This window comes from Chenopodium album, chromosome 13 (genome assembly GCF_948465745.1).
Source record: "Chenopodium album chromosome 13, dcCheAlbu1.1, whole genome shotgun sequence".
NCBI lineage: Eukaryota > Viridiplantae > Streptophyta > Magnoliopsida > Caryophyllales > Amaranthaceae > Chenopodium > Chenopodium album.
Window position 1 is genome coordinate 32,432,251 of NC_137846.1, and position 27,025 is coordinate 32,459,275.

General features: G+C 38.0%; 3 protein-coding genes across 6 annotated transcripts; 2 read left to right on the plus strand and 1 right to left on the minus strand.

Moving 5' to 3' along the window:
• Positions 1–12,591: 12,591 nt before the first annotated feature.
• LOC145575437 (uncharacterized) lies at positions 12,592–13,222 on the minus strand. Its single transcript, XM_081633308.1, has 2 exons — positions 12,687–13,222; positions 12,592–12,619 (listed from the first exon to the last, which is right to left on the minus strand). The coding sequence occupies exons 1-2, from the start codon at positions 13,220–13,222 to the stop codon at positions 12,592–12,594; spliced, it is 564 nt and encodes a 187-aa protein (XP_081489434.1).
• Positions 13,223–13,786: 564 nt separating this feature from the next.
• On the plus strand, positions 13,787–14,278 carry LOC145575438 (uncharacterized). The gene has a single exon (XM_081633309.1). It carries the CDS (start codon positions 13,787–13,789, stop codon positions 14,276–14,278), a length of 492 nt encoding a protein of 163 aa, XP_081489435.1.
• A 1,508-nt stretch (positions 14,279–15,786) lies between these two features.
• On the plus strand, positions 15,787–26,785 carry LOC145576571 (uncharacterized). Of its 4 annotated transcripts, XM_081634307.1 has the most exons (11): positions 15,787–16,213; positions 18,566–18,658; positions 22,646–23,570; positions 23,648–23,926; positions 24,007–24,702; positions 24,850–25,157; positions 25,232–25,414; positions 25,502–25,618; positions 25,726–25,795; positions 25,901–25,999; positions 26,582–26,785. In XM_081634307.1, the coding sequence occupies exons 7-11, from the start codon at positions 25,395–25,397 to the stop codon at positions 26,675–26,677; spliced, it is 402 nt and encodes a 133-aa protein (XP_081490433.1). In that variant the 5' UTR covers positions 15,787–16,213; positions 18,566–18,658; positions 22,646–23,570; positions 23,648–23,926; positions 24,007–24,702; positions 24,850–25,157; positions 25,232–25,394; the 3' UTR covers positions 26,678–26,785. The 4 variants fall into 4 exon arrangements, 3 of the variants coding, with proteins under 3 accessions (XP_081490433.1, XP_081490434.1, XP_081490432.1); XR_014098457.1 differs by having other exon boundaries at positions 23,648–24,702; XM_081634308.1 differs by lacking the exons at positions 22,646–23,570; positions 23,648–23,926; positions 24,007–24,702; positions 24,850–25,157; positions 25,232–25,414.
• The last annotated feature ends 240 nt before the right edge of the window (positions 26,786–27,025 follow it).

A 27,025-nucleotide genomic window follows, 5' to 3' on the forward strand; every position in this document is an offset into this window, starting at 1 on the left:
GAGATTATTGTTGCACTTAATTTGATTGCCTTCTAGTTTAAATGCATGAAAATGATTTGAACTAGATTAAGATCACCTCTATTTTAATGATTACATGAGAATGAGTTGTTAAAATGGAGTTTTATGGATTGTGCTTCTTTATTCTCTTGATTTGCTTGTGTCTAATAGGATGCATGAGAATGATCCTAGTTAGCATAGACATCTTTCATTGATTTGCCTAGACTATTGCATGAGAATGGGTTGTTTAGGTAGGATCTTGTGTTCTTTGGCATGTTCTTCATGATAACTATCATTATTCCCCTTTTTCTTATCATGTTTGACACCCCTGTATCCCTAACGTTGTTCTCTCTTGATTTTAATCTTCTTTATATTTGTTTGTTTGTAGTCTTATTGCTTTTTATCCAAAAACCAACAAAAATATTCCCCATTTGACTCTTGCATTAGTGATATTGATGTTGGACGAGTGAGCTTCCTTAGTGGTTCGACCCTTTACTTACCCCTATACTTGTATTAGGGTAGTTTAGGTTATAAATAATTAATTTGATTTGGGGTAGTAGCTTAACGACCTATCCTAGCCCGATCAATTATTTGTCTATGTATCTGTGATGTGTGTGAAAGTGACACTAAAGCTAGGCTGCAAAGGCTAAGGGTATGGAAAAATATTATTTCAAGAAGAGTCAAATGATGGTGACTCTTAGGCTAGGTAAGCTAATGATGTAGGGATCAAGCCCCCCAAGTCTATCTCTAAATGGATAGGGATGAGCATAGGAGATCCCTTGATATGATCATGCATGAATGTGTATATGAATGAATGCATTTTATTATGGCCGCACCTCGATGTGAGGTTGACTAGGTATCCGTTAGGAATCAGGCCGAACATAGCTCTAGCCGAACCTCGCACAAGTGTGTGTATACCTCAAATAGGTTTTTTGAGGGTTGTAACGTGGTTAGGCTAAAGGTTGAAGAAGAATGGGATAAAGGCTCAAGTCCCTAGATAAGCCCCAAGGTGTGCAACTTTGCTTTTGAATCTTTATATTATTATGCTTGAGGTTTCTCACTTTTGAACTCTTTTTCGTTTATTATTTTTTGCTCTCTTTTTTTGTTTTTTTTTTTTTTGCTTTATCATTTTTTATTTTGATCCAATTCTTTTTTGATAAGTGTGGGAAATTCCGATCATGCGGTCTATCACTCACTTGACATTCATGTTTCTCAGGCACGGTACCGAGCACTCGATAAGAAACGCAATTTGAGACGTGTTCATATCTATGACATGTTTATATCAAAGACATTGGAACACTTGCCCTTTTGTACACTTTTATTATTTCTATTTTTTTTTGCTATTTTAATCTTTGAGTTCTATGTAAAATCACTCAAGATTTCGTATTTAGAATTTGCATAAGTTTCATACTATCCCATCCCAAGGTTAGGTAGATGTGGGTTGAAAAAATAAAGGTCTATCGTTAGACGAGGCTCAAAGTGGTTTATCAAAAGATGATTGTATATTTTAAGGGTGAAAGGTAATATGACATGGCTACAAGGGGTGCCTCAAATCATTAGTATACCTTGGGTTCAATTCGACATTTTTTTTTTAATGAAATGCAATGATCATATGCAAGGAAAATAAATGCTCATTTTATTAAAAGGAAAGAAGAAAAATCCTACAAAATAATTCTAAGGAAAATAAAATGTGTCTATGCTAGACTTATTGGGGGAAAGGAAGAATCGATGAAATAGAAAAAAAGAGTCACGAAATCTTGTCGTTGAAGCTCACCTCGTGTCTTGTGCTTTACCATCACTCGGTCTTCTTGCTGGCTGGAGGTATGGGAAGCTTGTTATTATCAATCAAATATTGGATGGCTTCTTTTAGCTTCCAATAGTTCTCAGTAGTATGACCCCTACCTTGATGGTACTTGCAATGTGCATCTGGGTTCCAACTAGGCAATCTCTTCTCAGGTGCGGGATCTCGAATAGGTCCAATGGGAGTAATGAGTCCCTTGGCATGGAGTCGATCGAAGGCAATATAATAGCTTATCCCAATAGGAGTGAACTCTTTCCTTAATTGCTTTTTAGATCCTTGGTTATCCATGGCTAAGAATTCATTGAGATCAAAGGTACTAACGTTGTTGCTAGAGTGGGTGTTTTCAGAAGAAGAAGGATTGTCGTTCTTCTTTCCTTTCCAGCCACTGTTGTTGGTATTGTTAGTAGCTTTTTGCTTTGCAAGGTCATCTTCGATTTCAATACCTATGTCGTAGACGGCCTTGAAAGTAATTCAAATTATGTTGATATTTCAAATGCTTTGAATACTTGTCTTGAAGATTCTTGATGAACATCCTTACAAACTCCTTTTCAGTAGGGACCTCGACAATATTAGCGGAAGTTTCAATTCCCTCCACTTGTTAAAGAAAGAGGTGAACCCTTCGTTTTCTTTTTGCTTTAGCATCTCAGTTGTCTATGGCCTGTTTCAACTTGAATGTTGCATTTGTATCTATCAATGAAAGCGTTTACTATTCCGTCCCAAGTAGAGGTTTTTTCTTTGTCAAGGGAAAATAACCATTGTTGACAAACGGTTTCAAGAGATAAAGAAACCAAAGAATGAAAGACTTTCCTATCAATCCCTTTAATATTCATTATGGTTTCAAAAGCCCTTAAGTGAAAAGAAGGATTGTCCGTTGGCTTGAACTTAGGGATGTCGTTGGCATTGAACTTCTGCGGAAGAAGCTCCCTGTCCACCGAGACCCCTTGTGAGCTAATGCCCTGGAATCTATAGTCACTGGAGAGTTTTCTTAGGCTTTCTTGCATGAGCTCCATTTGTTGTTGCTTCACAGGGTCATTGATTTGAAGGGCCAGAGCCTTCATCAATTCGGTTAAGTTGGCCACGTCCTTCCTAAATTTGTTAACTTCTTCCTGAGACGCCATTATCTTCTTAGCTTTCCTTTTCCGACTAATTGGTTTGTCAAAAAGTAGTACTTGAACAAAGGTGTTATCCTTGATTAATCGCCCTTCTCTCCTTGACCAAGTGTTGTGAAAAGGGAAGTTATGGATACTTTTTGTTAATTATTTGACCCAAACTCTATTAAACATGTAGTAGATGGAAGGAGGTAGGAAGAATGAAGGTTGTGATATCAAGAAAGCATGTAGAGAATGGAAAGACGATGTAGATGGAGAGATATCAAAGAATTAGGAATAGAATGTACCCCCAACTCAAATGACGGAAAAATCGACTCGTGCATGAACCTAAGACATGGTCATGGTGACATATTCACAAAGTGTGTGCTAGCACTGGCGAGTGTAGATGACATGTTTGACTCGTGTCATGACCATGTGACTAGATTATCTGACTGGACATAATTAAGGACTAAACATGACTGTTGTCATTAATAAACTAGTTAAACTGATTAAGTAAATTGATTAATTAGACTCGTTGTGGAGACTCGAGCAAAAACATGGACTGTCGCTGAAGCAACAGGACTGTCGCCAAACGCTAAGGACCAGCGCCAGACGACAATGTTGTCGTCTGGCGCTAATCACTAGCGCATGGCGCTACAGTCCAAACCTCTGCGCCATTGCTGGAACATTGGCCTGGGAATGTTTCCAGTATTTTTACTTCAAAAGGACAAGCCTAAAGTCGTACTAAGTCAAGTTTGACCAATTTATTTAGACTTTAATCATTTATGTTAATTAATTAATTAATTTAGCAAAGTCCTTTAGTCATTAATTAATTCATTTAAACTCATTCACAAGTCAAACAAATGGTTAGTGGAAACACATATAGGCTATGCACACACAAATAATGCACAAATCGTCAAATAGTCACAATATGATGCAATGAGTTTGCAACCTAACCATGGCTCTAATTCTCTAAAGTTCAGGATATGGGTAAGTCAAAGAGGGTCCATGGTTATGAGTCCGGATGCACCGCGCGGAAGCCTTACCTTTGGAAGGGTTGGCGCGAGTGGATGGGACCCCGCGAGTTAAACTCGCTTCCACGGTTAGGTGAATTCAACAAACTCGGATGTACCCTTCGTTGCCAGGAGCGTTCGATTGGGTAGATGGAGCATGAATTCCCATAGGGTTATGGCCATATGTAGAACACATATGGGATTCAGAAAAAAGGGAAAAACTCAACCAAGAAGTAAAATCGAGCAAACAGTACTAGAAACTAGTCGAAATAAGAAGGTATATTTCTGGCTCGGTATTGGAAGAATTCGGCGTGAGACAATAGTGCTTGTCGCCAGATGATGGCACTGTCACCAGATGACAATTATTGTCTCCAGGCGACAGAGCTATCGCTTGGCGATGGCGCTGTTTTCTCAACGCTAATTCCTACACGCCTCGACAACTTTCTGTTCTTGAATTTTTCAGTTTTTCGCAGCGTTATTTCGACTTTAGTTGTGAAAGATATTTCCCTAATTTCCTACGTGTAAAAATCCTATGTTTTTGAAGCATTACGGATGGTCTTTCCAATGCGGACCTTTTTATGCTTATGCCAATAATGTTAATCAAAATTACGCACATGAAATACTTAGAACTTTTCGAGTCTCATCCACTCATTCTAAATTATTGATAAAATAAATTTCAGGAATTTAAATAGAAATCCGTCCCCAGTGGAGTCGCCAAATAATTGGAAGGAAATATTTCAAGCATCCCACACTTGAGCCCCACTGTGATCATACACTTAAGCATGGTGGTGTCCAAAGGGAAGGAAGCTAGAGTAAAAGAGTCGCCAACAAGTTTTAGGAACTTGTAAACCGTTTACAGGGTGAAGGTTACACCTCTTCACGATCCATGAGATCGCTAACTCCATAGTGGTCTATAACCATGGCTGGATATTCGGGGATGAAGGTACAAATCCAACCTAAAAGAGATTGAACCTGCCCTAATAATAGGCCTCTACTTTATTCTTCTCGTATTCATGTGCGCTTTCTGACTAACATAAAATCAATAGATTAACCCAAAACCTGTTTAATCTATGTTGGTTGAATATCAATGCACAAACAAATCTATTATTGGCGATCACTTGAATTATAATCATATTAGCCTAAACAAGATTATTAATTATCTTATTAAGCGTGATTACAAGTACAAATTCCCTTTAATCCTGCAAGAGAGGGCGCGATTAAGCAATAACAATAATAATATATATCCAGCAACATAATAATAACAATCATCTTAATAATATTCTCAATCTCATCAAAGCAGATAATAATAGCAAGATCCTAGGCATGATACTAACAAGATTAATAACAAATCCTAGCATGTCACTAAACATTAAAGATCAAAGCTTTATTCCTAGCATGGTACTAACATGATATTTAGAAAAGAAATAGGAAGCATCATAAACATACATAATATCAGAAATATTAGTTAACCCTAAACATGATACTAGGAAGCAATAAAACAACCTAACATGATACTAGGAATTAACAAAATAATCTAAGCATGATTTCTATATCAAAAGATCAATAAAGTAATTAAATTACTTACTTCGATGCCTTGTATCTCTTTCTAATAACAAAATACACGCGTTAGTAACTTCAATGAAAATATTAAATTAAATAATCAAATTAAATAATTGAAATAGGATTTGGGACCAAACCCTCAGAAAGTATCAACCTTTCACGTCTAGGGCGAAGGCAACTTCGAACTTGGCTAGGTGTGTCTAGAACTAATGTATGTGGAATTTTATAGGAGGGAAGGTTTAGAAAAAGAATAGAGAGAATAAGCTTCTAGCTTTTTTAGAGAGAGAAGAGAGATGATTGTTGTGAATTGTTGATTCTTAATTCTTGATGATGGAAAACGGGGAGATACGACCCCTATTTATAGAAAAATAGTCTGGAAACAAATCAAGTCCTAATCGAAATAAAACTGGCGACAGGCATCAGCGCCAGGTGACAGGATTAGCGCCAGGCGACAAACGTTAGCGCCAGGCGACAGACTCTGTCGTTTGGCGCTAATTAAAAGATAAAACGCGTTTGTACGTGGAATCCTGTCCTTAATATGATTAAGCAGCAAATTCCGTGTTTATCAAATCAAAATCAGGTTTATCATAAAACACTTATTTTATTCCAAATAAAATTCTTTAAAATATAATTATTAATCCTAATATCATTAGAATTTAAAAGAACCTTCCAAATATTTCTAGAAGATTAAAATCAATCCTGATAACTTTAGGAATAATAAATAATAGGCCCTTCTCTAGATCATTGGGCCACATATAAAACTCATTTCAGGCCCATTTTAGTATTTTGGCCATAACTTCCTCATTATTCATCGGAATTGGGCTTATAATATATCGCTGGAAAGCTCTTTTCGAGCCCAATCCAACTACACTATTATTGGACCCTTGTCATGTACCAAACTAAATTGGACTGGCTATCTTCATAAATAGAGTAAAAAAGAAATGTTTTCAAAAACAGAAAGAGAGATATTTTAATAAAAACATCCACATCACTAGACTTTCCACACTTTCACTTTGATCGATAATCAACTGACGTGAAAAGTATTCATCACTGGGTTTGGTTTTGGGGAGACACATTTGGGTGTCTACAATAGTGCTCCATCCTACTTACAAGCTTCTCTAGAAAATTCTTAACCTCCTCAAATGGAGGGTTCTAGACTACAAGTATCTAGAGAGTTCCCACCTCCTTAGGAACTACATGCATGGAGGTTTCTACACACTTCCTACCAAGAATGCCAAAGGACTATCCTAGAACATTCTAGAAACTATACATACTTGTGTACATACTTAGAGGATCCTAGAAGACTTCTAAGATGTACTAGACTTTCCTTGATTATTCTAGAGCCATCCACTCTAGAATAGTCTTCCAAAGAACCTTGTAGATAGCTCCGAAACCTTCTAGAAGCATCTCATGTTTTTCGGGCTACATACTGCCAAAAATTGTATTTTGGGACCTCATATCGGAAAATCGACACCACCATGGTCTTCCTTGGCCCAAACTACGATGGACCCCCAAATTTGGGCCCATTTGGACTTCGTTTGGGTCTCTAAATCACCCATTATCGTGTTACAGTCACTTGGGTGTTCACTAGGAAACTAGCACCAGATCAAAATAAAGCTCTTTAGGGGGAAGTGCTTAACTGAGCACCAAGGTAGGCCCCCTAGCCCCGATTGTTTCCTTGCTGCCTAGTGACCCAAATGACGCCCATGGTTGGCAAGGGAGATGACCCGTGACATTCTCCCCCACCCAAATTCTTGCCGACCTTGGCAAGATCGCCCGTTGGAGTACGTTCCTGCGACCCAGTCTAGGGCACCACTCGTCCATATGATACTTCCGTGCGCCACTGCTCTATCCCTCCTATTGACTCCACACTTGAGCCTTGTTGTCCCTCCATGATGCCTTGTCCCTAGCATCGTTGTTTCCTTGGTCTTCCCATGGACCGTATCTTGACGCCTATGCATCAGCGCCCGCCATGCTCTTAAGGACGAGACCCGTACGTCCCGCTCCTTGAGTTGAGCGAGCTTGATATCTATCTTGCTCCCCTTTGATGTGATGGTGATCATGCCATCACCCACTCAAAAAGGTAGGACTTTGTGCAAGAAATCCATGCCTAGCATCACGTCCTCATCATCAATGTCGACCACCAAGAAGTCGACCTTTCCCTTCCACTTCCCCAAGCGGACTGGGACTCCCCACGCCCTACCATACACCGGTGTGTCCCTTGAATTGATGGCCTTCATCTCGCCATCCACTCTTGTGAACTTCACCCCTAAGGCCTTGGCTTCCTTCTTAGCCAAGAAATTGTGCGACGCTCCCGTGTCCATAAGCAGCTTTGTCGGTACCTCGTTCACTTCCCCATCTACGACCATCAAGCTGCTCCCTTGCTTGATGCCCGTCCCATTAGTTGTTGAGGATGCCTTACCCTTGGGCACATCTTCCTCAACTCTCGTAGCATTGAGGAGCTTCATGCGGGCTAATTAGGCCTTCTCCCCTAAGACCATTGCCCCAATACTCATCTCCGGAGATGGCTCCTCCTCACTTGTGATCATGGCATTCAACTTTTGCCGCCCAGGCAATTTCTTGCTAAATGAGGACCCTCACAAAGGTAACACTTGAGAGGCTTTGAGGGCTTACCTCCGTCTCGGTCATCCCCTTTGGACTCCCACTTGGACTTGGCCTTGTCCTTGCCATGATCCGCATGCTTTGCCTTTGGATGCGATGCCTCCTAATCAACCTGGTCACCTTCCACGACCCTTTTGCCTTTGTCCCTTCTCGATTCCTTCGGGATTTCGATCAAGGACTCCGCCACGGCTATTGCCTCAGCAAGTGTCTTTACGTTCATTCGTTCCACCTCTTACTGAGCCCATCGTTGTAGACCTCCGATGAAGTAAATGAGTTGGTTCTCCTCCGATAGATCGTCGATCTCAAGCATGAGTGATGTGAACTGCCGGATGTACTCCTTGATGGTGCTAGTGTGCTTCAAGTCACGTAGCTTCATCATAGAGACCTTCTTAGCATTCTCCGGGTAGAACTGACGCTTGAAATCTTTCTTGAATTCGTCCCATGTGCTGATGGAACAAGTCCCCTTCTTGATGTCCAACTCCCGACGCCTCCACCAAACGACAGCATCCTCGCCCAAGTACATTGTGGCGGTGTTGATCTTCGATGCATCGCTATCCAACATCATTGCGTCGAATTACCTTTCGACGCCCCATAGGAAGTTGTCGATTTCTCGGACGTCCCGCTTCCCATGGTATTTTTGTGGCTTTGGGACCTCCAACTTTGGCCCCTTTTGGATAGTGACACCCCCGGTCACTGCTGACTTCTTGCATAAAATGACATCCTCCTTCACCGACTCCACCTCGGCTCGGATGTCCCTTAGTTGCCCAAGTAACTCCTCCTTAAGTTTCGCGACCTCATCGTGAATTGTTGCTAACGCGCTATTGACGAGCCCAAGAGTCTCGTCCCTTAGGTCTTGGGTAGCAGTGTGTGCTGCGTTCACTTTTACTTCGAGCCCCTCCACGGAGTCCGAAAGTTGTGTGATATCATCATGCATGTCCGCCACAGTACACTCTACCCTGATGAGGCGGGGTTCCAGTTCAGAGGGCAAGGTTCTGGGCACCGATGGTTCCCTCGACGGGTCCCTCGTGCTCTTCTTCTTGGGCCTCCTCGTTGGTTCCTCTTCCTCTTGCAAAACTTGACTCACCTGATCCTCTTTTTCGCCAGCCATACTTATATCCACAATAAGAATGAAGCGACGTACCTTTGTTGCCTAGCTACTGTCCCTTCGTAGCTCCGAACAGCAACGCCTCAAATTTACAACGTCGATCCCACACGACAATCGTAGCCTTGCTCTGATACCACCTGTCACGTGCCGACTACTTTGCCCTAGTCACGCACCGTGCGTCACCCACTTACAATCCATCGTAAGACGAGTCAGGCTTTTTTCCTTGGCACTATTCCTTGTGCCCATGTAGCACAACCCTTTGTGTTGCTCGAATATGTTTGCTAGCATGACCCCTTGGTGCTAACAAGGCCCCTTGGTTGAACTAAGCACTTACCCTTAGTGCCTTAGTTCGGATTTATGACTAAGTGTCGTAGACAATAGAGCACACGAGCTATCACCCTTGCTAGTATGCCCGATCACTCACTTACCACCCTCGTGCCTTGGTTTTCCCCACACTCTCTAAGTGTTTAAAGGAAAGGATTGAGTTGCAAGAGAACACAAGTGCTTTTTGGAAGGCTTTTTGTATTACTCTCAACTTGAATGTACAAATGATCCTTGGAGCCTATTTATAGTGCTCCATCCTATTTACAAGCTTCTCTAGAAAATTCCTACCCTCCTCAAATGGAGGGTTCTAGACTACAAGTATCTAGAGAGTTCCCACCTCCTTAGGAACTACATACATGGAGGTTTCTGCACACTTCCTACCAAGAATGCCAAAGTACTATCCTAGAACATTCTAGAAACTATACATACTTGTGTACATACTTAGAGGATCCTAGAAGACTTCTAAGATGTACTAGACCTTCCTTGATTATTCTAGAGCTATCCACTCTAGAATAGTCTTCCAAAGAACCTTGTAGATAGCTCCGGAACCTTCTAGAAGCATCTCGCGTTTTTCGGGCTACATATTGCCAAAACTTGTATTTTGGGACCTCATCTCGGAAAATCGACACCACCATGGTCTTCCTTGGCCCAAAATGCAGTGGACCCCCAAATTTGGGCCCTTTTGAACTTCGTTTAGGTCTCCAAATGACCCATTATTGTGTTACTATCACTTGGGTGTTCACTAGGAAAATAGCACCAGATCAAAATAAAGCTCTTTAGGGGGAAGTGCTTAGCTGAGCACCAAGGCAGGCCCCCTAGCCCCGATTGTTGCCTTGCTGCCTAGTGACCCAAATGACGCCTATGGTTGGCAAGGGAGATGACCCGTGACAAGCAGCTCAGATATGTTCAGGTAAGGCTGTAGATTAGCTTTCCTTTGGTGCTTCATTCTTGGATGGAGTACTGTAGACACCCAAATGTGTCTCCCCAAAAACCAAACCCAGTGATGAATATCTTTCACGTCATTTGATTATCGAACAAGGTGAAATGTGAAAAGTCTTGTGATGCGGTTGTTTTAATAAAAATACTTCTTTCTGTTTTTGAAAACATTTCTTTTCTTACTCTATTTATGAAAGTAGCCAGTCCAATTTAGTTTGGTCCATAATGAGGGTCCAATAATAGTGTAGTTGGATCAGGCTCGAAAAGAGCTTTCCAACGATTTATTATAAGCCCAATTCCGATGAATAATGAGGAAGTTATGGCCTAAATACTAAATTGGGCCCGAAATGAATTTTATATGCGGCCCAATGATCTAGAGGAGGGCCTATTAATTATTATTCCTAAAGTTATTAGGATTGATTTTAATCTTTTAGAATAATCTAGAAGGTTCTTTTAAATTCTAATAGTATTAGGATTGATAATTATATTTTAAAGAGTTTTATTTGGAATAAAATAAGTGTTTTATGATAAATCCGATTTTAATTTGATAAACACGAAATTTGCTGCTTAATCATATTAAGAAAAGGATTCCGTACAAAGCGCGTTTTATCTTTTAATTAGCGACAAACGATAGAGTCTGTCGCCTGGCGCTAACGTCTGTCGCCTGGCGCTAACGTCTGTCGCCTGGCGCTAATGTCTATCGCCTAGCACTGATGTCTGTCGCCTGGCGATAGATGCCAGTTTTATTCCGTATAGAACTTGAAGTATTTTCTATCATTTTTGGGCTATTTTTCTATAAATAGAGGTCGTATCTCCCCGTTTTCATTCACCAACAATCACCAATCATCTATTCTCTTCTCTCTCTTTAAGCTAGAAGCTTATTCTCTCTCTATTCTTTTTCTAAACCTTCCCCTCCTACAAAATTCCACATTCACGAGTTCTAGACACACCTAGCCAAGTTCGAAGTTGCCTTCGCCCTAGACGTGAAAGGTTGCTAATTTCTGAGGGTTTGGTCCCAAATCCCTATTTCAATTATTTAATTTAATTGTTTGTTTATTATTTTCCTTGAAGTTACTAACGCGTGTATTTTGTTATTAGAAAGAGATACGAGGCATCCAAGTAAGTAATTTAATTGTTATTATTTTATAGAAATCATGCTTTAATTATTTTGATTCCTAGTATCATGTTAGGATGTCTTTATGATTTCTAGTATCATGTTTAGGGTAATAATTAACATTTCTAATATCATGTATGTTTCCAGTATCATGTTTAGGTTGATTCATATTCTTTCTTATATCATGTTAGGGATAAAGCTTTGATCTTTAATGTTTAGTGACATGCTAGGATTTGTTATTAATCTTGTTAGTATCATGCCTAGGATCTTGCTAATATTATTATGCTTTATTGTTAACATGGTTATTATGATCATTATTAATTTATTATGTTGCTTGATATTATTTTTATTTCTTGATCACGCCTTTTATGCATGTTTAAAGGGAATTTGTACTTGTAATCACGCTTAATAAGATAATTAATAATCTTGTTTAGGTTAATATGATTATAATTCAAGTGATCGCCAATAATAGATTTGTTTGTGCATTAATATTCAACCAACATAGATTAAACAGGTTTAGGGTTAACCTATTGATTGTATGTTAGTCAGAGAGCGCACATGTATACGAGAAGAATAAAGTAGAGGCCTATTTTTAGGGCAGGTTCAATCTCTTTTAGGTTGGATTTGTACCTTCATCCCCGAATATCCAGTCATGGTTCCAGACCACTATGGAGTTAGCGATCTCATGGATCGTGAAGGGGTGTAACCTTCACCCTGTGAACGGTTTACAAGTTCCTAAAACTTATTGGCGACTCTTTTACTCTAGCTTCCTTCCCTTTGGACGCCACCATGCTTAAGTGTATGATCACAGTGGGGCTCAAGTGTGGGAGCTTGAAGTATTCCCTACAAGTACTCAGAGCAGGTTCAGTGACAGGATCAGCTGGTTTATTGCCTGTGCTAACATCAGGTTTTGTTAGAGAGCTGGTGAGTGCTGTTCCAGTTATAGTTTAGAGCAAAAGTGAAAAAAAAAATTACAAAAATATGAGTGCATGACAGTATGATACACATGTAAAATTCCTCTACAGCAACAATCACTCAAAAATTGTTGAATGCATTAGCCTACAACACCAAAGTCATGTTGACAATTAAAAAGTTCAAAAGCCTTTGTCAACAAAGTAGGTCTCACCTGCCATGAATTATACCAGCTAAGCGTAATACATCATATGAAACACAGTTCCTTGTAGAATTTGAAGGATATTGACTTGAAGGTATAGGGGTGTAAACTGTTACTTTGTTAGCTTTCCTTACACGTGAAAGAGCGACATATAATTGCCCATGTGAAAAAGATGGTCCTGGAAGATGAATGCAAACCTGATCAAGTGTTTTCCCCTGAGCTTTGTTTATGGTCATTGCAAAGCTTAGTTTTAGTGGAAATTGTTTTATTTGGAATTGAAAAGGATACTTCAGTGAAGTAGGAGGCCGAAGACAAATTCTCAGTATCAAAACATGTTTTCCTTGATCATGACCAACATCTATCATACATTCTATGATATTTGGATAGAAGTTCTTGCATATAAGACGTGCACCATTGTAAAGGCCAAAGGAAGGAAGTATATTACGTAGCAAAATCACAGGACACTCATTCTTTAAGACCAATTCATGTGGGCTCATACCTCCAGGGCACAGCTTGTTTAGAAATTCTGATGGGTAAACTGTGCCCATATCATCAAGAATGGTGTCAAAACTTTTGTAGACAACAGGAGCACCTGGGAACTAGTTAATCATTACCGAATTGATATCATCAACATCATCATTCAAGGGTGTAAGAATAGCCCTCTTTGTGAAAACATCGTTGCTGAAGGTACTAGTGCTAAACTCCGGAAAAGTGGCTGCCATAATTTTTGTCACAGGATCTGTATCACTCATAAAATGTTAAACTATCTCTACAGGCAACTGGATATAGCTGTTTTCTTCCTGTTGTAGCTCCCCATTCCCCAAAGACAAAATAAATGATGAATATTGTGGATCATCTCTTGCTCTTATGTTCTCGGTGAGCTTAAACTTCTTTAGCTTTGGCTTATTTGAAAATAAAAGCTATAAAATATAGGAAAAACGTCCTAAAATGCTACCATATGAGTGCCATAAATGACACTCATCACATATAAAAACATCATAACTATTAATGGTCACATTTGTTCTTCTTTTCAAGAAGCAGCTCTTAAACTAGGGTTGCTGGAAGAAGAAGGTCTTGCTACCCTTTGTCTTCAAGAGGCATCTGAGAGTTAGATGCCAGCTGCATTGTGTCGCCTTTTTGCAACAGTTCTTATATTCTGTCAGCCAGGGATCCTAGAGCTCTATGGAACAAATTCTATTCTTTTTTTGGCTGAAGACTTCACACACAAATTCCCACGAGATGTTGCTAAAGTTCAAAAGCTTACTGATTCAGATATAGAAAACCACTTAGAAGTTATGGGGAAATCACTAGCTGATTTTGGAATTCAAGAGATGAATCAGGATGATGATGATGAGCTTAGACGAACGAAAGATATAAGTGATGCTCTAGATGCACCTATTCCTCAGGAGTGCATTGATTGCCGGGAAAGTCTTAACCCTGCACAGAAAGCTGCTTTCACGTGTATCATGCAGCATGTTGCAGATAATAAGTCAGGGGCTTTTTTCATTGATGGTCAGGGTGGCACCAGGAAGACTTTCTTATACAATGCACTCTATACTGAAATCAGACTGCAAAATAAGCTGTGTTACCAACTGCCACCTTAGGAATTGCTGCAGCAAATATTCCCTCAGGTCAAATAGCACATTCAAGGTTTAAAATTCCCATTGATTCTGACACTTCACTGGCATGTGTTGTTCCTAAACAAAGCAGCCTTGCAGCACTTCTATGAGAAACCACCCTTATCATATGGGATGAAGCTTCAATGGCTCGCAAAGAAAATCTAGAATCTTTGGATTTATTGTTACAGGATTTGTGCGAGAACAAGGCTTTATTTGGTGGCAAGCTTGTAGTTTTTGGAGGAGATTTTCGGCAGGTGCTTCCAGTTGTTCCTTGGAAAACACAACGAGAAACAGTAGAAACTAGCATTGTAACATCATACCTATGGATGCTTTAGTTTTGATATTTTATGATTTAGTTCCTTCATTCCCTTTACTTTGCAATTTCTTGCATTTTAAGGGTATTTTCGTCTTTTCCTTTTTACTTGCTCTACTTTCTTTCTTTACAGGACTTGTTCGGCCTCGGGATTCATTTTGGAAGGCTTTCCAAGTCTTTTGGATGCTTGGGACAAGCTTTCGCATCATTTGGTTGGTATATGTGCAAGTTAAGAGACAAGCTCCCACTTTTGGCTTTGGCGCTCTCGTGCATCATCATCATCGCTTGTCTTGATCATGAATGCACAAAAATGAAGTTTTCAAGGTTGTCCTCCTCGCGGGCATCACATGAGAGCGTCAACTATAGGGATGCATGAGAGCGCTAGGATCGAAGCTTCGCGCGAAGAGGCCACGAGCTAGCAACGAGAGGACCCGCACCACACGCTTGCAGTAGGGGTGCGCACGCGCAGACCCCCTTGGGCATGCGCGTAGGCCCTTCTGTGCGCGCGCACGGGCCTGTTGCACGTGCACACCATGGCCCTCCGTCCCTTTGTTTTTCTTTTGCTATATATACCTTTGACCTTTCCTTTTTTAGGGGATGGCGTTTTTTCTAGTACTTGATATATTTTTCCAGATTTAGTAGAGAGAGAAAGTAGAGAGAGAAACACTTGAATAATTGATTTGTACTTCAAATTACTTCATTAAGCTTGGATTTCTTCCTTAATCAATGAAAATTAGTGAGAATTTCTTCCCTTGAATTTACTTTTGCTTGATTCTACCTTTAATTCTTGAATGATTGATTTGATTGTTGATCTTTGGTTTGAAAATTTGTTTGATTTGATTTTCTTTTTTATTAAGCTTGAAATGATGATATTTGTGATTCAATTTGTTTTGTTTTTCAATTTCATTATGTTTAGTGAGTAGATTAGTAGGTAGGGAGAAAGGGAAGCATGCTTGATTGATGATCTTTGCTAGTTGATGATTCTTGATTGATTGAATTCACTACTAGAAAAATATTTATTTGTTGCTATTAATTTGCTACATTTTTGGCAAAACGCAGCAATTAAAACGAGTTTTACATGTACATAAGTAAAAAATATTGATTTGTAGGGGTTTTTTTTTATAAAATACGCTGCAAATGAATAATATAATCCCTTTACCCTAAACCCTCCCATCCTTACCCGCCTAATTCATTTCACTCTCTTTCCCTCTTCCAAACTTCATCTGCTTAAAAATACCTTCATCCGCCACTCACTACCACCTCACTCTCCACAACCATCACCGAGCTACCGACTCCACCGCCTCAATCTCCACAACCGGTCGCCACTCTTTTTCAATTCACCTTCAAATATTTTTACCTTCAATTCGCCTCACCATCAATTCACCTTTTCCACCGTCGGTCGCAAAAGCCCAGTTGTTGTCTTCGATTTTCGGAGCTTCTGTGCCCTTTCCGCCGGTGCGTTGCTGTTGTACCCCTGCTGCCGGTGCGGAGCCTCTTTCGCTGTACCCTTGCCGCCGGTGCAGAGCTTCTATACCCCTACCACTCGTTTTTTGTGGTCAATTTTTTCTGCTGGCTTAGCCCTCCCTTTCACTCATGTACTACCAAAGGTAATGTTAAAAATTATCTCTTTAATTGGGAATAAATTTCGATTTGGGTAGTGTTTTAGTTGTTTATACTTGTCCTAAGTTATGTTTAATTAAATGAGAAGCAAATTAGTGTTTGTAATTGTTTAAAATTCTTTGAAATTCTTTAATTGATTAGTTCTCACTTCAGTTGATTAGATCTTGCTTCAATTGATTAGTTCAGAGGTAGTTTATAGGTATTCCTATTAGTCAATGCAATTGCATGTGCTATGTAATTCTTTCGCCCATTTTGGTTTGAAATTTACTGTATATTTCTGAATTCTGGTTGACATAATGTATTGCCACATCTCTGGGTTTATTCTATTTTTTTTTCCGGGGGAGTAGGAAAACATACGAGTTCATAAGTATTTCATGCCTTCAATTAGGTTTGCTGAAGTAGCTGTGCAATGGGTGACTGAATCTATGAAACCATCTTCTAAGGCTTACTTATGGATTTGGAGAAAAAAATATATTCAGAAACAAATTCCCTGTAACCATGAATGATTTTAAGTTCAAGGGTGTAGTGTAGACTGTAGAGGACTAAAGGTATGTATGAAACATTGAGGAATCAAAATGTTGGATATTTCTTGTGGATAACCTTTTGAAGGGGCAATACCATACCCATTACAACATATTCTGAACATTCGAGATTCTTTCGTTTCAGAGCCTAGGCTTTTTGAGCTCATGTCTTTGTATTATAGCTTTTGATGAATTCTATGTTAGTTACTTTAAACCATCTAATCAAGAATTGGTAAGGCTATAAATATCTGCGGTAACCCACTTGAAAAGCTAACAGATGCTATAAGCTAGATATATGACCTTAATAGATATATCTTTATATTTGACGTGCTGCTATCATAACATACATTTTACTATTAATTTGGAAAATATGGTTGTGGTTATTATCTTTGTCATTCAAGTTTGAAGCTCTTACCACTTGGTATGTTTTTTAAATCTATATCCTGTGCGTGATAAGGATACTTTGAAATGTTGAAATTTTGGTAGTAATGGTGTTTTGTCATGTGAAGGTTTAGTTTTGGTGATGAAAATGAGAGTTACTCATGGTAATGACCTAATCAGAAATTTTTTATGACTCTATTATTTGAAGCGAGAAAAGCTATATGTTTGAATCATAGCTGATGGGAATAGTGTGGTGATGCATCATGCATGCTGTTAGCCATTACCTAGATGTATAAAGCTGTGTAAATTGGGAAAAGAGGAGGGAGTTGAGGATTGGAGCTGTAGGGAAATGTGTAGAATAATTTTTTTTTTAATCTATGGATTTTTTTTTTCTGGTTCTGTTTGACATAATCTATTGCCACATGCCTAATTCGATTTATTATGATAAGAAGTTAATGTGTTTGTAGCTTATAGACCCTTTACACCAGTAGATTTTTTATCAGGGGTGAATTTACCAGTCTGACCTAGTGGAATTTGTTGAGGGTTATCGCAAAATTTTACTAATGAAAATAATCACAACCAGCTAATTAGCAAGTTGAAGCCCAAAAAGTTTTGGAGACAATAGGAGTATATTCCATTTCTATTATGTTTATAAGGCTGCACAGGTTGCCTTAGCCTTATAGATTCTTGCTAGTAGTGATGATCTTGTGTATATTACTTGGCATACGTATTTTATTACTATGTCGCTGATAATTTGACATTCTGCAATTTATTTCAGTTATTGAGTTATTGCTGCAATGTTGCAAGTCGTAACTAGCTGCATTTTAACATATATATATATATATATATAGTGAATGCTGCATGAATCTTCGTTTAAAAACACCTCTTTTTTTATAATGTGATTTTGGTTCATTGTTGCTTAATCCTTTTCTTTGATCGTGTGAATAGATAAATGGAGTTGTCTAATCATTTTTAGTGTTATCATTAAAATTCTAGTTTCAAAAACCCCTTCTTTTTCATGCTCCCTCTATGACGTTCTTGTTAATTGTTTGATCCACTTGTACAACAAAATTCCTGCTCATTTCTAAGTTATTAAACAATTAATTTACAGTACTAGAGTTCGGGTAAAATTGAGTTACATTTTTATTTTTCTTTTGGTTATATTTTGTGGAGATTTTGTAGTAGTATTAGTAGTAAGTACAGTATTGGCAGTTTAAGCAGCTGCTTCACTTGTGATAAGAATTTCTCTAAAGTCTCCAGAAAATGTAATCTGTATTATGTTCCCAAAATGTTCCATCATTAGTTCAAGGATCAATGCTTGTAGTTTTTGTATTTTAAATGATGCATTTCCTCTCTGTTTTTCATTTTTTCGTTAAAGAGAGATATGATTTAGTTCAATTGGTTATATTTTTATGCTAATGCATTTTTTTTTACTAGGAATTTTGTTGAACAAATGAGAAGTGAAGGCCAAACATCTGATCACCTTTGTCCTTGCTAGCTTGGCACCGACTACCTTTAATTGTGACTCTGGTACTTTATCTTTCCTTTCATATTTTTCTTTATAAGTTTGTATTGGTCATGTACATATTTATTATAATCCTTGGTGAGCTACTGTTTCTATGATATGCTTATTGCAAGTGGCTTTGTATTATGTATTTATTATATGCTTCTTGAAAATAAATGTTATGTTTGGAAAAATTGCATAAGCTTATATGTCCATTTGAAACTTACTTGTGGTTATGTTTAAAATATGATTAATTAGTTGCAATGTTGTAACATATTAGTTCTGCAAAAATATTGTGTTTGTAGTGGTTGGTCTGTAGAAATGGATCGAAGTTAGATGTATGGTCCACGAAATTCGATCGAGTTCTTGAATATGGTAGAGGAATTTTGCAAATGTGCTTTAGATCACCAATCTAGCATAGAGGATGATAAATTTTATTGTCCTTGCGTCGATTACCAAAATGTTGAAAGGGTGCATAATATCACTACACTTAGGGACCATATTATTCGACGTGCATTTCGACAACAATATCATGATTGGTTATGGCACGGTGAGAGTGGAGTGTTCAGGGGAAATTCTACATTACATTCAATGCATGAACGACATGTGCAATCTAATGCCGAAGTCGAACTTGAACTTGAACATCCACATGTTCATGATGATGAGATGGTTGGGGTAGGAGATAATGGATCTGAACTAGATGAGGATAATGACTTTGATGAGGTTTATGTTGATGAGGAGTATGACATTGAGGAAGACAATATAGAAGAAATGATAAAGGGGGCTCAGCATGAATTTGATGAACGACCTATTTATTTGAGAAATTGTTTGAAGCAGCTGAGAAGCAATTATACCCTGGATGTATTGCATATAGCAAGTTATCCGCCGTGCTAACCTTATTCAACTTGAAATCAAAGCATGGTTGGTCTGACACTAGCTTTACATCCTTGCTGGAAGCGATGCAAAATATGCTTCCGAAGGGTCATGAATTTCCTAAGTCAACCTACTATGCCAAGAAGTTTATGTGCCCGTTTGGTTTGGAGTATGAGAAAATAGATGCTTGTCTGAATAATTGTGTATTGTATCGAAATGAATTTGCACATTTGGATAAGTGTCCTCGATGCCATAAGTCTCGTTACAAGTTGCCCGATAGAGTTCAATCCGAGGAGGGAAGTAAAGGCCCTTCTGCCAAAGTGCTTTGGTATATGCCTATAATGCCAAGGTTTCGGCGATTGTTTTCAATAAAGAATGATGCAAAAAATTTAAGGTGGCATGCTGATCATAGGAAGAAAGATGGACTTCTAAGACACCCGGAAGATTCTCCACAATGGGCTCTTATTGACAATCAATTTCCAGAATTTGGCAAAGAAGAAAGGAATCTTAGGCTTGCCCTTTGTACGGATGGAATGAATCCATTTGGTAGTTTGAGCACACAACACAGCACATGGTCAATTCTCTTGGTTATTTATAACCTTCCTCCTTGGTTATGTATGAAGCAAAAATATATGATGATGCCTTTGCTGATATCAGGTCCCAAGCAGCCCGGAAACGATATTGATGTCTACCTTGCTCCACTCATCGATGATTTGAAAAAAATGTGGGACGAAGGAATCTCGGTTTTTGATGCTTATTGTAGTGAATCTTTTACCTTGCGAGCTATGCTCTTTTGTACAATCAATGACTTTCTAGCTTATGGTAATCTATCAGGGTATAAGATCAATGGAAAGAAGGCATGTCCAATATGTGAAGACAATACATAATCTACCTATTTGCCAAATTCTAGGAAGTATTTATATAGAGCTACTCGAAAGTTCCTTGATAGGATGCATCCTTATCGAAAGAAAAAAGCTGCATTTAATGGTAAGGTAGAAGAGGGGATAGCTCGTACACCATTATTGGGAACAGAAGTTTATGATCAAGTTAAAGGTATTGAAACGGTGTTTAGGAAACCGAATAAAGCCAGTGATCCCAAGGTCATTTGGAAGAAGGAGTCAGTGTTTTGGAAGTTTGAATATTGGCAACATTTACCTGTTAGACATTGTTTGGATGTCATGCATATAGAAAAGAATGTGTGTGATGCTATTCTCAGTACATTGTTTAACATTCCAAACAAGACCAAAGATGGGGTAAAGGTTCGCAAAGATATGATGGAAATGAAGATTCAACTAGAGTTATGGCCCGTGATTAAGGAAAATGCAAGGAAAGGAAAGGGCACCTCATCTTATTTGCCTCCTGCTTGTTGTACATTAAAAGACTCGTCTCCAAGACCGATTTGAAATTGGTTGGCATGAAATCCCATGATTGTCATGTCATGATGCAAGTGTTCTTGCCGATTGCAATTCGTGGGATATTGCCTAAGCATGTTAGAGATGCCATCACGAGACTTTGTTCATTATTCAATACAGTATGCAATAAGGTGCTTAATCCGAAAAAGTTAGATAGTTTGCAATCAGAGGTCATCGATTGTGTCAACTTGAAATGTATTTCCCGCCTTCCTTCTTTGACATAATGGTTCATTTGGTCATTCATCTAGTTTGAGAGATTAAGCTTTGTGGTCCGGTCTTTATGAGATGGGCTTACCCATTTGAAAGACATATGGGATCCATGCAACATAAGGTGAGGAATCCAACTCGACCAGAAGCTTGTATTGTTCAAGGGACGGTGGCAGAGGAGGTTGGTAACTTCATTGCTGAGTTTGTGTCTAGAGCTCAACCTATTGGACTCCCAAAATCTCGACATGAAGGGAGGCTTGAAGGTGAGGGTACATTTGGTGGTAAAGATATATTCTCCCCTCCAGACAAGTATATGCAAGCTCACCTCTTTTTGTTACATCATGTTACGGAGGTTCATCCTTACCTTGACAAGCATATGAGTGAGTTGAGATAAAAAAATCCTTCCAAAGGTGAAAGGGCCCTGATTTTAGAACATAATCGCCTTTTTGTTGATTGGTTTTGTGATGAAGTGATGCATGAGTTTTCTAAAACAGGAAACATCGTCTCTGAAACGATCAAATGGTTAGCATATGGTCCTCAAGAAACTATACTTTCTTATGAAGGGTATGACATCAATGGATATAGTTTCTACACTGTACGCCAAGATAAAAAGTCAAGGACCGTGCAAAATAGTGGTGTTATGGTTGTTGCTTCTTCCAGAGAATTTGCAAGTGCCAAGGATAAGTCCCCAATTGATACGACCTTATCATACTATGGAGTAATCCAGGAAATTTGGTAGCTTGATTACACAGAATTCAAAGTTTCACTATTTCAATGCAAGTGGTCTGATAAAGGGTGACGTGGTGTGAAAAAGGATGGACCATTCAACACTTTAGTTAACAAGAGTCGTTTCTGTGACACTGCAGAGCCATTTATATTAGCATCACAAGCTAAACAAGTGTTCTACGTAAGGGACATCGTTGATAATGAATGGTATGTTGTTGTTCAAGGGAAGAGATACATTCTAGGGATAGGTGATGTCAATGATGAAGAAGAGTATGATAAGTTTGATGACATGCCACCATTCTCAATTCCAGATTGTAATGTGCCAGAAGGACTAGATGTTGACACTAATTATATGCGCGTGGATCACTAAGAAGGCAATACTGTCGAAGAACCTTAATGATCAGTTCCTATTGATCATAGAGCATTATTACTTCAGTTGATATTTTGTGTATTTTAGTGTCAGTGACAGTTTTGATTGTTTCTGTATTGTAGTTATTGTGTACTTTAGTTACTATGTATTTCAAATTAGTCTAGCAGACCTCTGCATTTGGATTATCTTACTTCTCTACCCGTTTTAGTGAAATTTTTTATTTTTTTTAATTTTATTCTTAACACTAATCCTGATGAGTTAGTTTCAAGCACAACATATGTATTTCACAACATATGTCTGACAATAACATGGAATTGGAGGCTAATCTCAGCCACGTACAAGTCCCCAAAAATAACTTATCTTGTATTCCAGTTTCTTACCTATGATGTTGCGAGGTGTTTCTAATTATTTTTGTACACTTGTAGGTTAAGGATCATGGCTTGTAATGCTGAATTTGATGGTGATATGGAAGCTGATGATGACGAAGAGTTGTCTGATAAATCTAAGAGTGATCCCGAGTATGATATTAAAGTAGAGGTTGATAAGGGTGAACCAGAGGACATTGCTAATGATAAATTAGAGCAAATGTTTGATGATTATGAAAGGATGGCTGATGCGGCTTCTCTGAATGATGTCGTTTTGACAAGTGCAACACCTTCTACTGCTGCAAATACCACCCATCAAGCTGTGAAAAATGCTAAGAAAGGGATGTGTACAGGAAGAGGTCGTAGCACTGGTAAAGAAAGATGTCCGACTAGAGGTTTAAGAGTGAATGAACCCATGCACCTTGAATTTGATCATTTATTACGTCCAACTGGGAAATGGAGGTTTAAGTATGGTCAGCAGCTTGGCTTGTGTATACGCAAGCTGAACATCAATTGGGAATGGTGTACTACTGTACAGTGAAGGCTTAAAGAATACTTTGTGGCAAGAGACACATGTAATTCTAAATCAAAAGCTATCACCTTTTATTAACTAGTTATCTAACATTTACTATTTTTACATCTGAATAATGCAAATGGGGCTGCTATTATATTGCAATTTTAGCCTGATGAGTGCTAATGTGAATAACTTTATGTAAATGATAAATTGATGTGTTTCAATACTTATATTATTATTCCTAACAGGCCCAATTCAATATACCTGATGATCTAGGGATAAAAAGGTGTTTTTAAGTGCAGTAGCTAAGAGATTTTGAGATTTTAAAGCTAAACTAGTGTCTGGATGGATAATTTTCACGCGAAAAAGTCCAAACAAGAGGAAGGTCGCGAACCATACCAACTTTACAGACACATAAAGGAAGAAGATTGGAAATTATTTAAGAAAACAAAGATGTCCGATGCAGCAAAGGTAATATCATTATTTTAATTTATTGGCAATTTAATAGATAAAGTTTTGAATTTAAACAAAACAAATTTCATGATTAGGCAAAGCGAGAGAAGGCCAAGAAGAGTGCGAGTATGAATAATCATCACCATGATATGGGAGAAAGAAACTAAGAGGACAGCAGAAAGATTTGGATTGAGGAGGGTTTTTACCCGTCTTGCAAATCCATATCGTCGAAATCATGCAAGTTAAAAACCAAAGAAATTACCATTAAAATCAATCAAGGTGATGATTGGTATTGTGCAATGCATAGGAAGGACAAGGAAACTGGTAAAAGATACATCTCGAACTCCAAAACTAAGGAAGTGGCTGATACATATGTAAGTACAATTATTAGCAAGCTATAAAAAAAAAAAGACATCATAATTATTTGGCTTATAGTAATTGATAATTTACATAGCTTGACTATAGAGAGAAGCAAGAGAAAGGAGAATTTTCTCCACACCGAAACAAGGACGCATTATTCATGGCTTTTGGGCAGAAGCTAGATCATTCGGGTCATGCAAGAGGTTTTGGAGGTGCTAACGTCGGGATCAAAAAGGCATTTGGCAAGGAAGCAGGAAGGACCAAGTGTAGCCAAACTAGAACTTCAACTGAAGAACGAGAAGCTTTAAAAAATGAACTTCGTCAAGAGTTGAAAGAGGAGTTTGATGCAATCATGAGGGACAAAATGTCTTCATACTTGCTAGACATGGGTTTCAAGTTGCCTAATGATACTACCTATAAACCGGGGCAAGATACCTATACTCGTGTGCCTTCTACTTCACCAACGAAGCAGAATGAGCTTCTGCCACTCGTACTATGTTTAATTAAATTATAGGGTTAGACTTTATGTAATTTACTTCTAAAGGATCCTGAAACATTATCGATATATGACGTGGGGAGTGCTACTGCATATCCACCTGTTCAGAATGAATTGGTTCATCTTATGGCCATCTTATCTGGTCATGTGAAGGTGAAAATTCATACTATACATGAGGAGTTTTATGGCCTACCACTTCCCGTTCCTATCCCGACGTTTGAGATCGAAGTGTTACAACATGGGATTAATACATATGTACAATGGTCGTTGTCATTGATAAAATTCCAGACTGAGGTAAGTTTTCATGTTTGACATACTTTTAATTTTTATGTTTTCAGACCCTTATTAAATTAACTAACTCAAAGCTGAAATTACTTTAGCAAATCAACATCTTCAGACCCTTATTAAATTAAGTAACTTAATTTACATGACACATTTTAGGAATCACTCCAACCAAAGAAACTCAAACCTTTATCACTAGAGATCGCAAGCAATGACTTACGCTCTGGAGAGGCCACCCAAAGAACCGTACTTGTTCCCCAAATGTTGATGGAATCTCTTAGCCCGGATTGTGAGTGGCTGGCAACATTTTTTGAGTCCTTGCGAGATGGGGAACCCGTTGCTGTAATATTATATCACATTGTATTCCATTTTGAAAAAGATGGGATTGCATGGGTAAATAAGGAGGATGCCTCTCAGTTCTTAAGAGGAGCGAAGCTGAACATATCAGTTATTCAAGTATTCATGAGGTAATAAGCAAGCCATTTTGCGTTTATATGCACCAACCTGTTATCATATCATTAAGTTGATTTTGTATATCCAGGTTACTTCAACAAGATTTGAAATCAAAAGACAAAGTTTTTGCGGTTGGGTAGTTGTGTCCAGAGCAAACTTGTGAAACCAAAATCCGTAAGAGCTTGCATGAAATTCATGACTATATCTTCAAAGCAGTAAGCAAATCAGTTGAAAATGGGGAAAAATTCATTATGGCACTAATTTTTCAAGAGTAAGTACGTAGTAACAAAGTCCATATTATGTACCACTTAAGTATACATACATGTGATGAATTTAACATTCTTACCTTTTGGCGTAGGCCGGGAACATTGGATGCTTTGGTAATTTGGGGACCTACTTGCACTATTAATCAATTTGACTCTGCTCGCCCAACAACGACAAGGAGAAATTTTAAAATGAAGACTATTGTGATCTTGTAAGTCTATTTTATTGTTTCTTGTTTCTATATATATTTCATTATATGTAAGACATTTGCTACAAGTAATATACTTATAATTCTACCTTTGTAATGAAAATGAATAGTTTTTTCACGAGGTTTACGCTAAATGGAAACCGTGTGAATAGAAAAGAACCTCTATGGAAACTTGTGAAGGTAAGTAAATAGTATGTTTTAGATGATATCGTATGGAATCTATTTTGGTACCCGTAAAACAATTATACACCTTAATCTGTTTTTTTTTTCTTGAATTTTACTTAGTGTGCTCGACAAAGAGGTGGTACCGAGTGTGGCCTTTTCACAATGAGATACATGTATGACATACTCTCCAAATATGGTGAAGAAAATGATATTGACGAGGTATGAGTATGACCTTCATTCTTATCATTACTAATGTATAAAATTTTACTTGAACCATGGTCATTTTGCCACCTGTGAACTTGTTTGAGTCAAATATTGTCCAAATGGTTCTAATTTTGTCAAATAAGGTTCTTTTTATTCCTAATATCATAAAATTGACTCTTTCATTCATATATAACCTTATTTACACCAATTAAAGGTATTAAATTACAGTTGGAACTACAACTTGGTCTTTAAACCTTTTTTAAGTCAATTGTTGTCCATTTTGGCCCCTTTTGAACCCATTTAAGCATAAGACTACCCAAATAGTTTACAATTTGTCATATTAGGTTCTTTTCTGTCCTAATGTCTTGAAAATGACTCTTTAATATATATATACAACCTTATTCCCACAAATTAGTGGTGTAAAATAAAAGCTAGAAGCAACACATAGTCTTTTGACCACTTTTGAACCTATGTGAGTCAATCGTTGTCCAAATGCCATTATTTTTTTTATAAGTGAAGTATATAAGTGAAGTATTATTATTATTGTTATTAAAATTACTTTGATTACTTACTATATATATTTTATCATGTTCATAGGTTTGCATGTCTTTAAATGAAGATCCTTACACCGATGATGATATTGAAGAAGTGCAGAACATATGGGCCTCATATTTCACTAATTATTGCATGTGATCATAGTTTTGCAGCAATATTTTGACTTTTGTTTCGGATTGATATTTTTTGTATGTAGAAAATTGAATAGTACAACACAATTTATCATATATATTGTGGTAATCTTATTTTGGGGATATTAAATATTTTGTTCTTAAAGTTTAGGAATACAGGCCCTTCATGAGTATATTACACGTAAAAACAGAGGAGGTGCTGCCGAAATTTTGATTCATTCATTATTTATTACCAAATAATGGTTTTTTTTAAAAAAAAATACTATTAATTAGTAGCGGATGTTTACACATAAAGTGCAGCAAATAATTTATTATTTTATTAGTAGAATATATTTATTTGCAGGGGTTCAATAGA

What these genes read in the sequence shown, in the direction of transcription:
- LOC145575437 (XM_081633308.1), bottom strand. Translation starts at nt 13,222, where the DNA reads ATGGGCACAGTTTACCCATCAGAATTTCTAAACAAGCTGTGCCCTGGA. An exon ending in GCTGGTATAATTCATGGCAG is followed by an intron (nt 12,620 to 12,686) that starts GTGAGACCTACT and finishes TTGGTGTTGTAG; the next exon opens with GCTAATGCATTCAACAATTT.
- LOC145575438 (XM_081633309.1), top strand. Translation starts at nt 13,787, where the DNA reads ATGCCAGCTGCATTGTGTCGCCTTTTTGCAACAGTTCTTATATTCTGT.
- LOC145576571 (XM_081634306.1), top strand. Translation starts at nt 22,656, where the DNA reads ATGGCTTGTAATGCTGAATTTGATGGTGATATGGAAGCTGATGATGAC.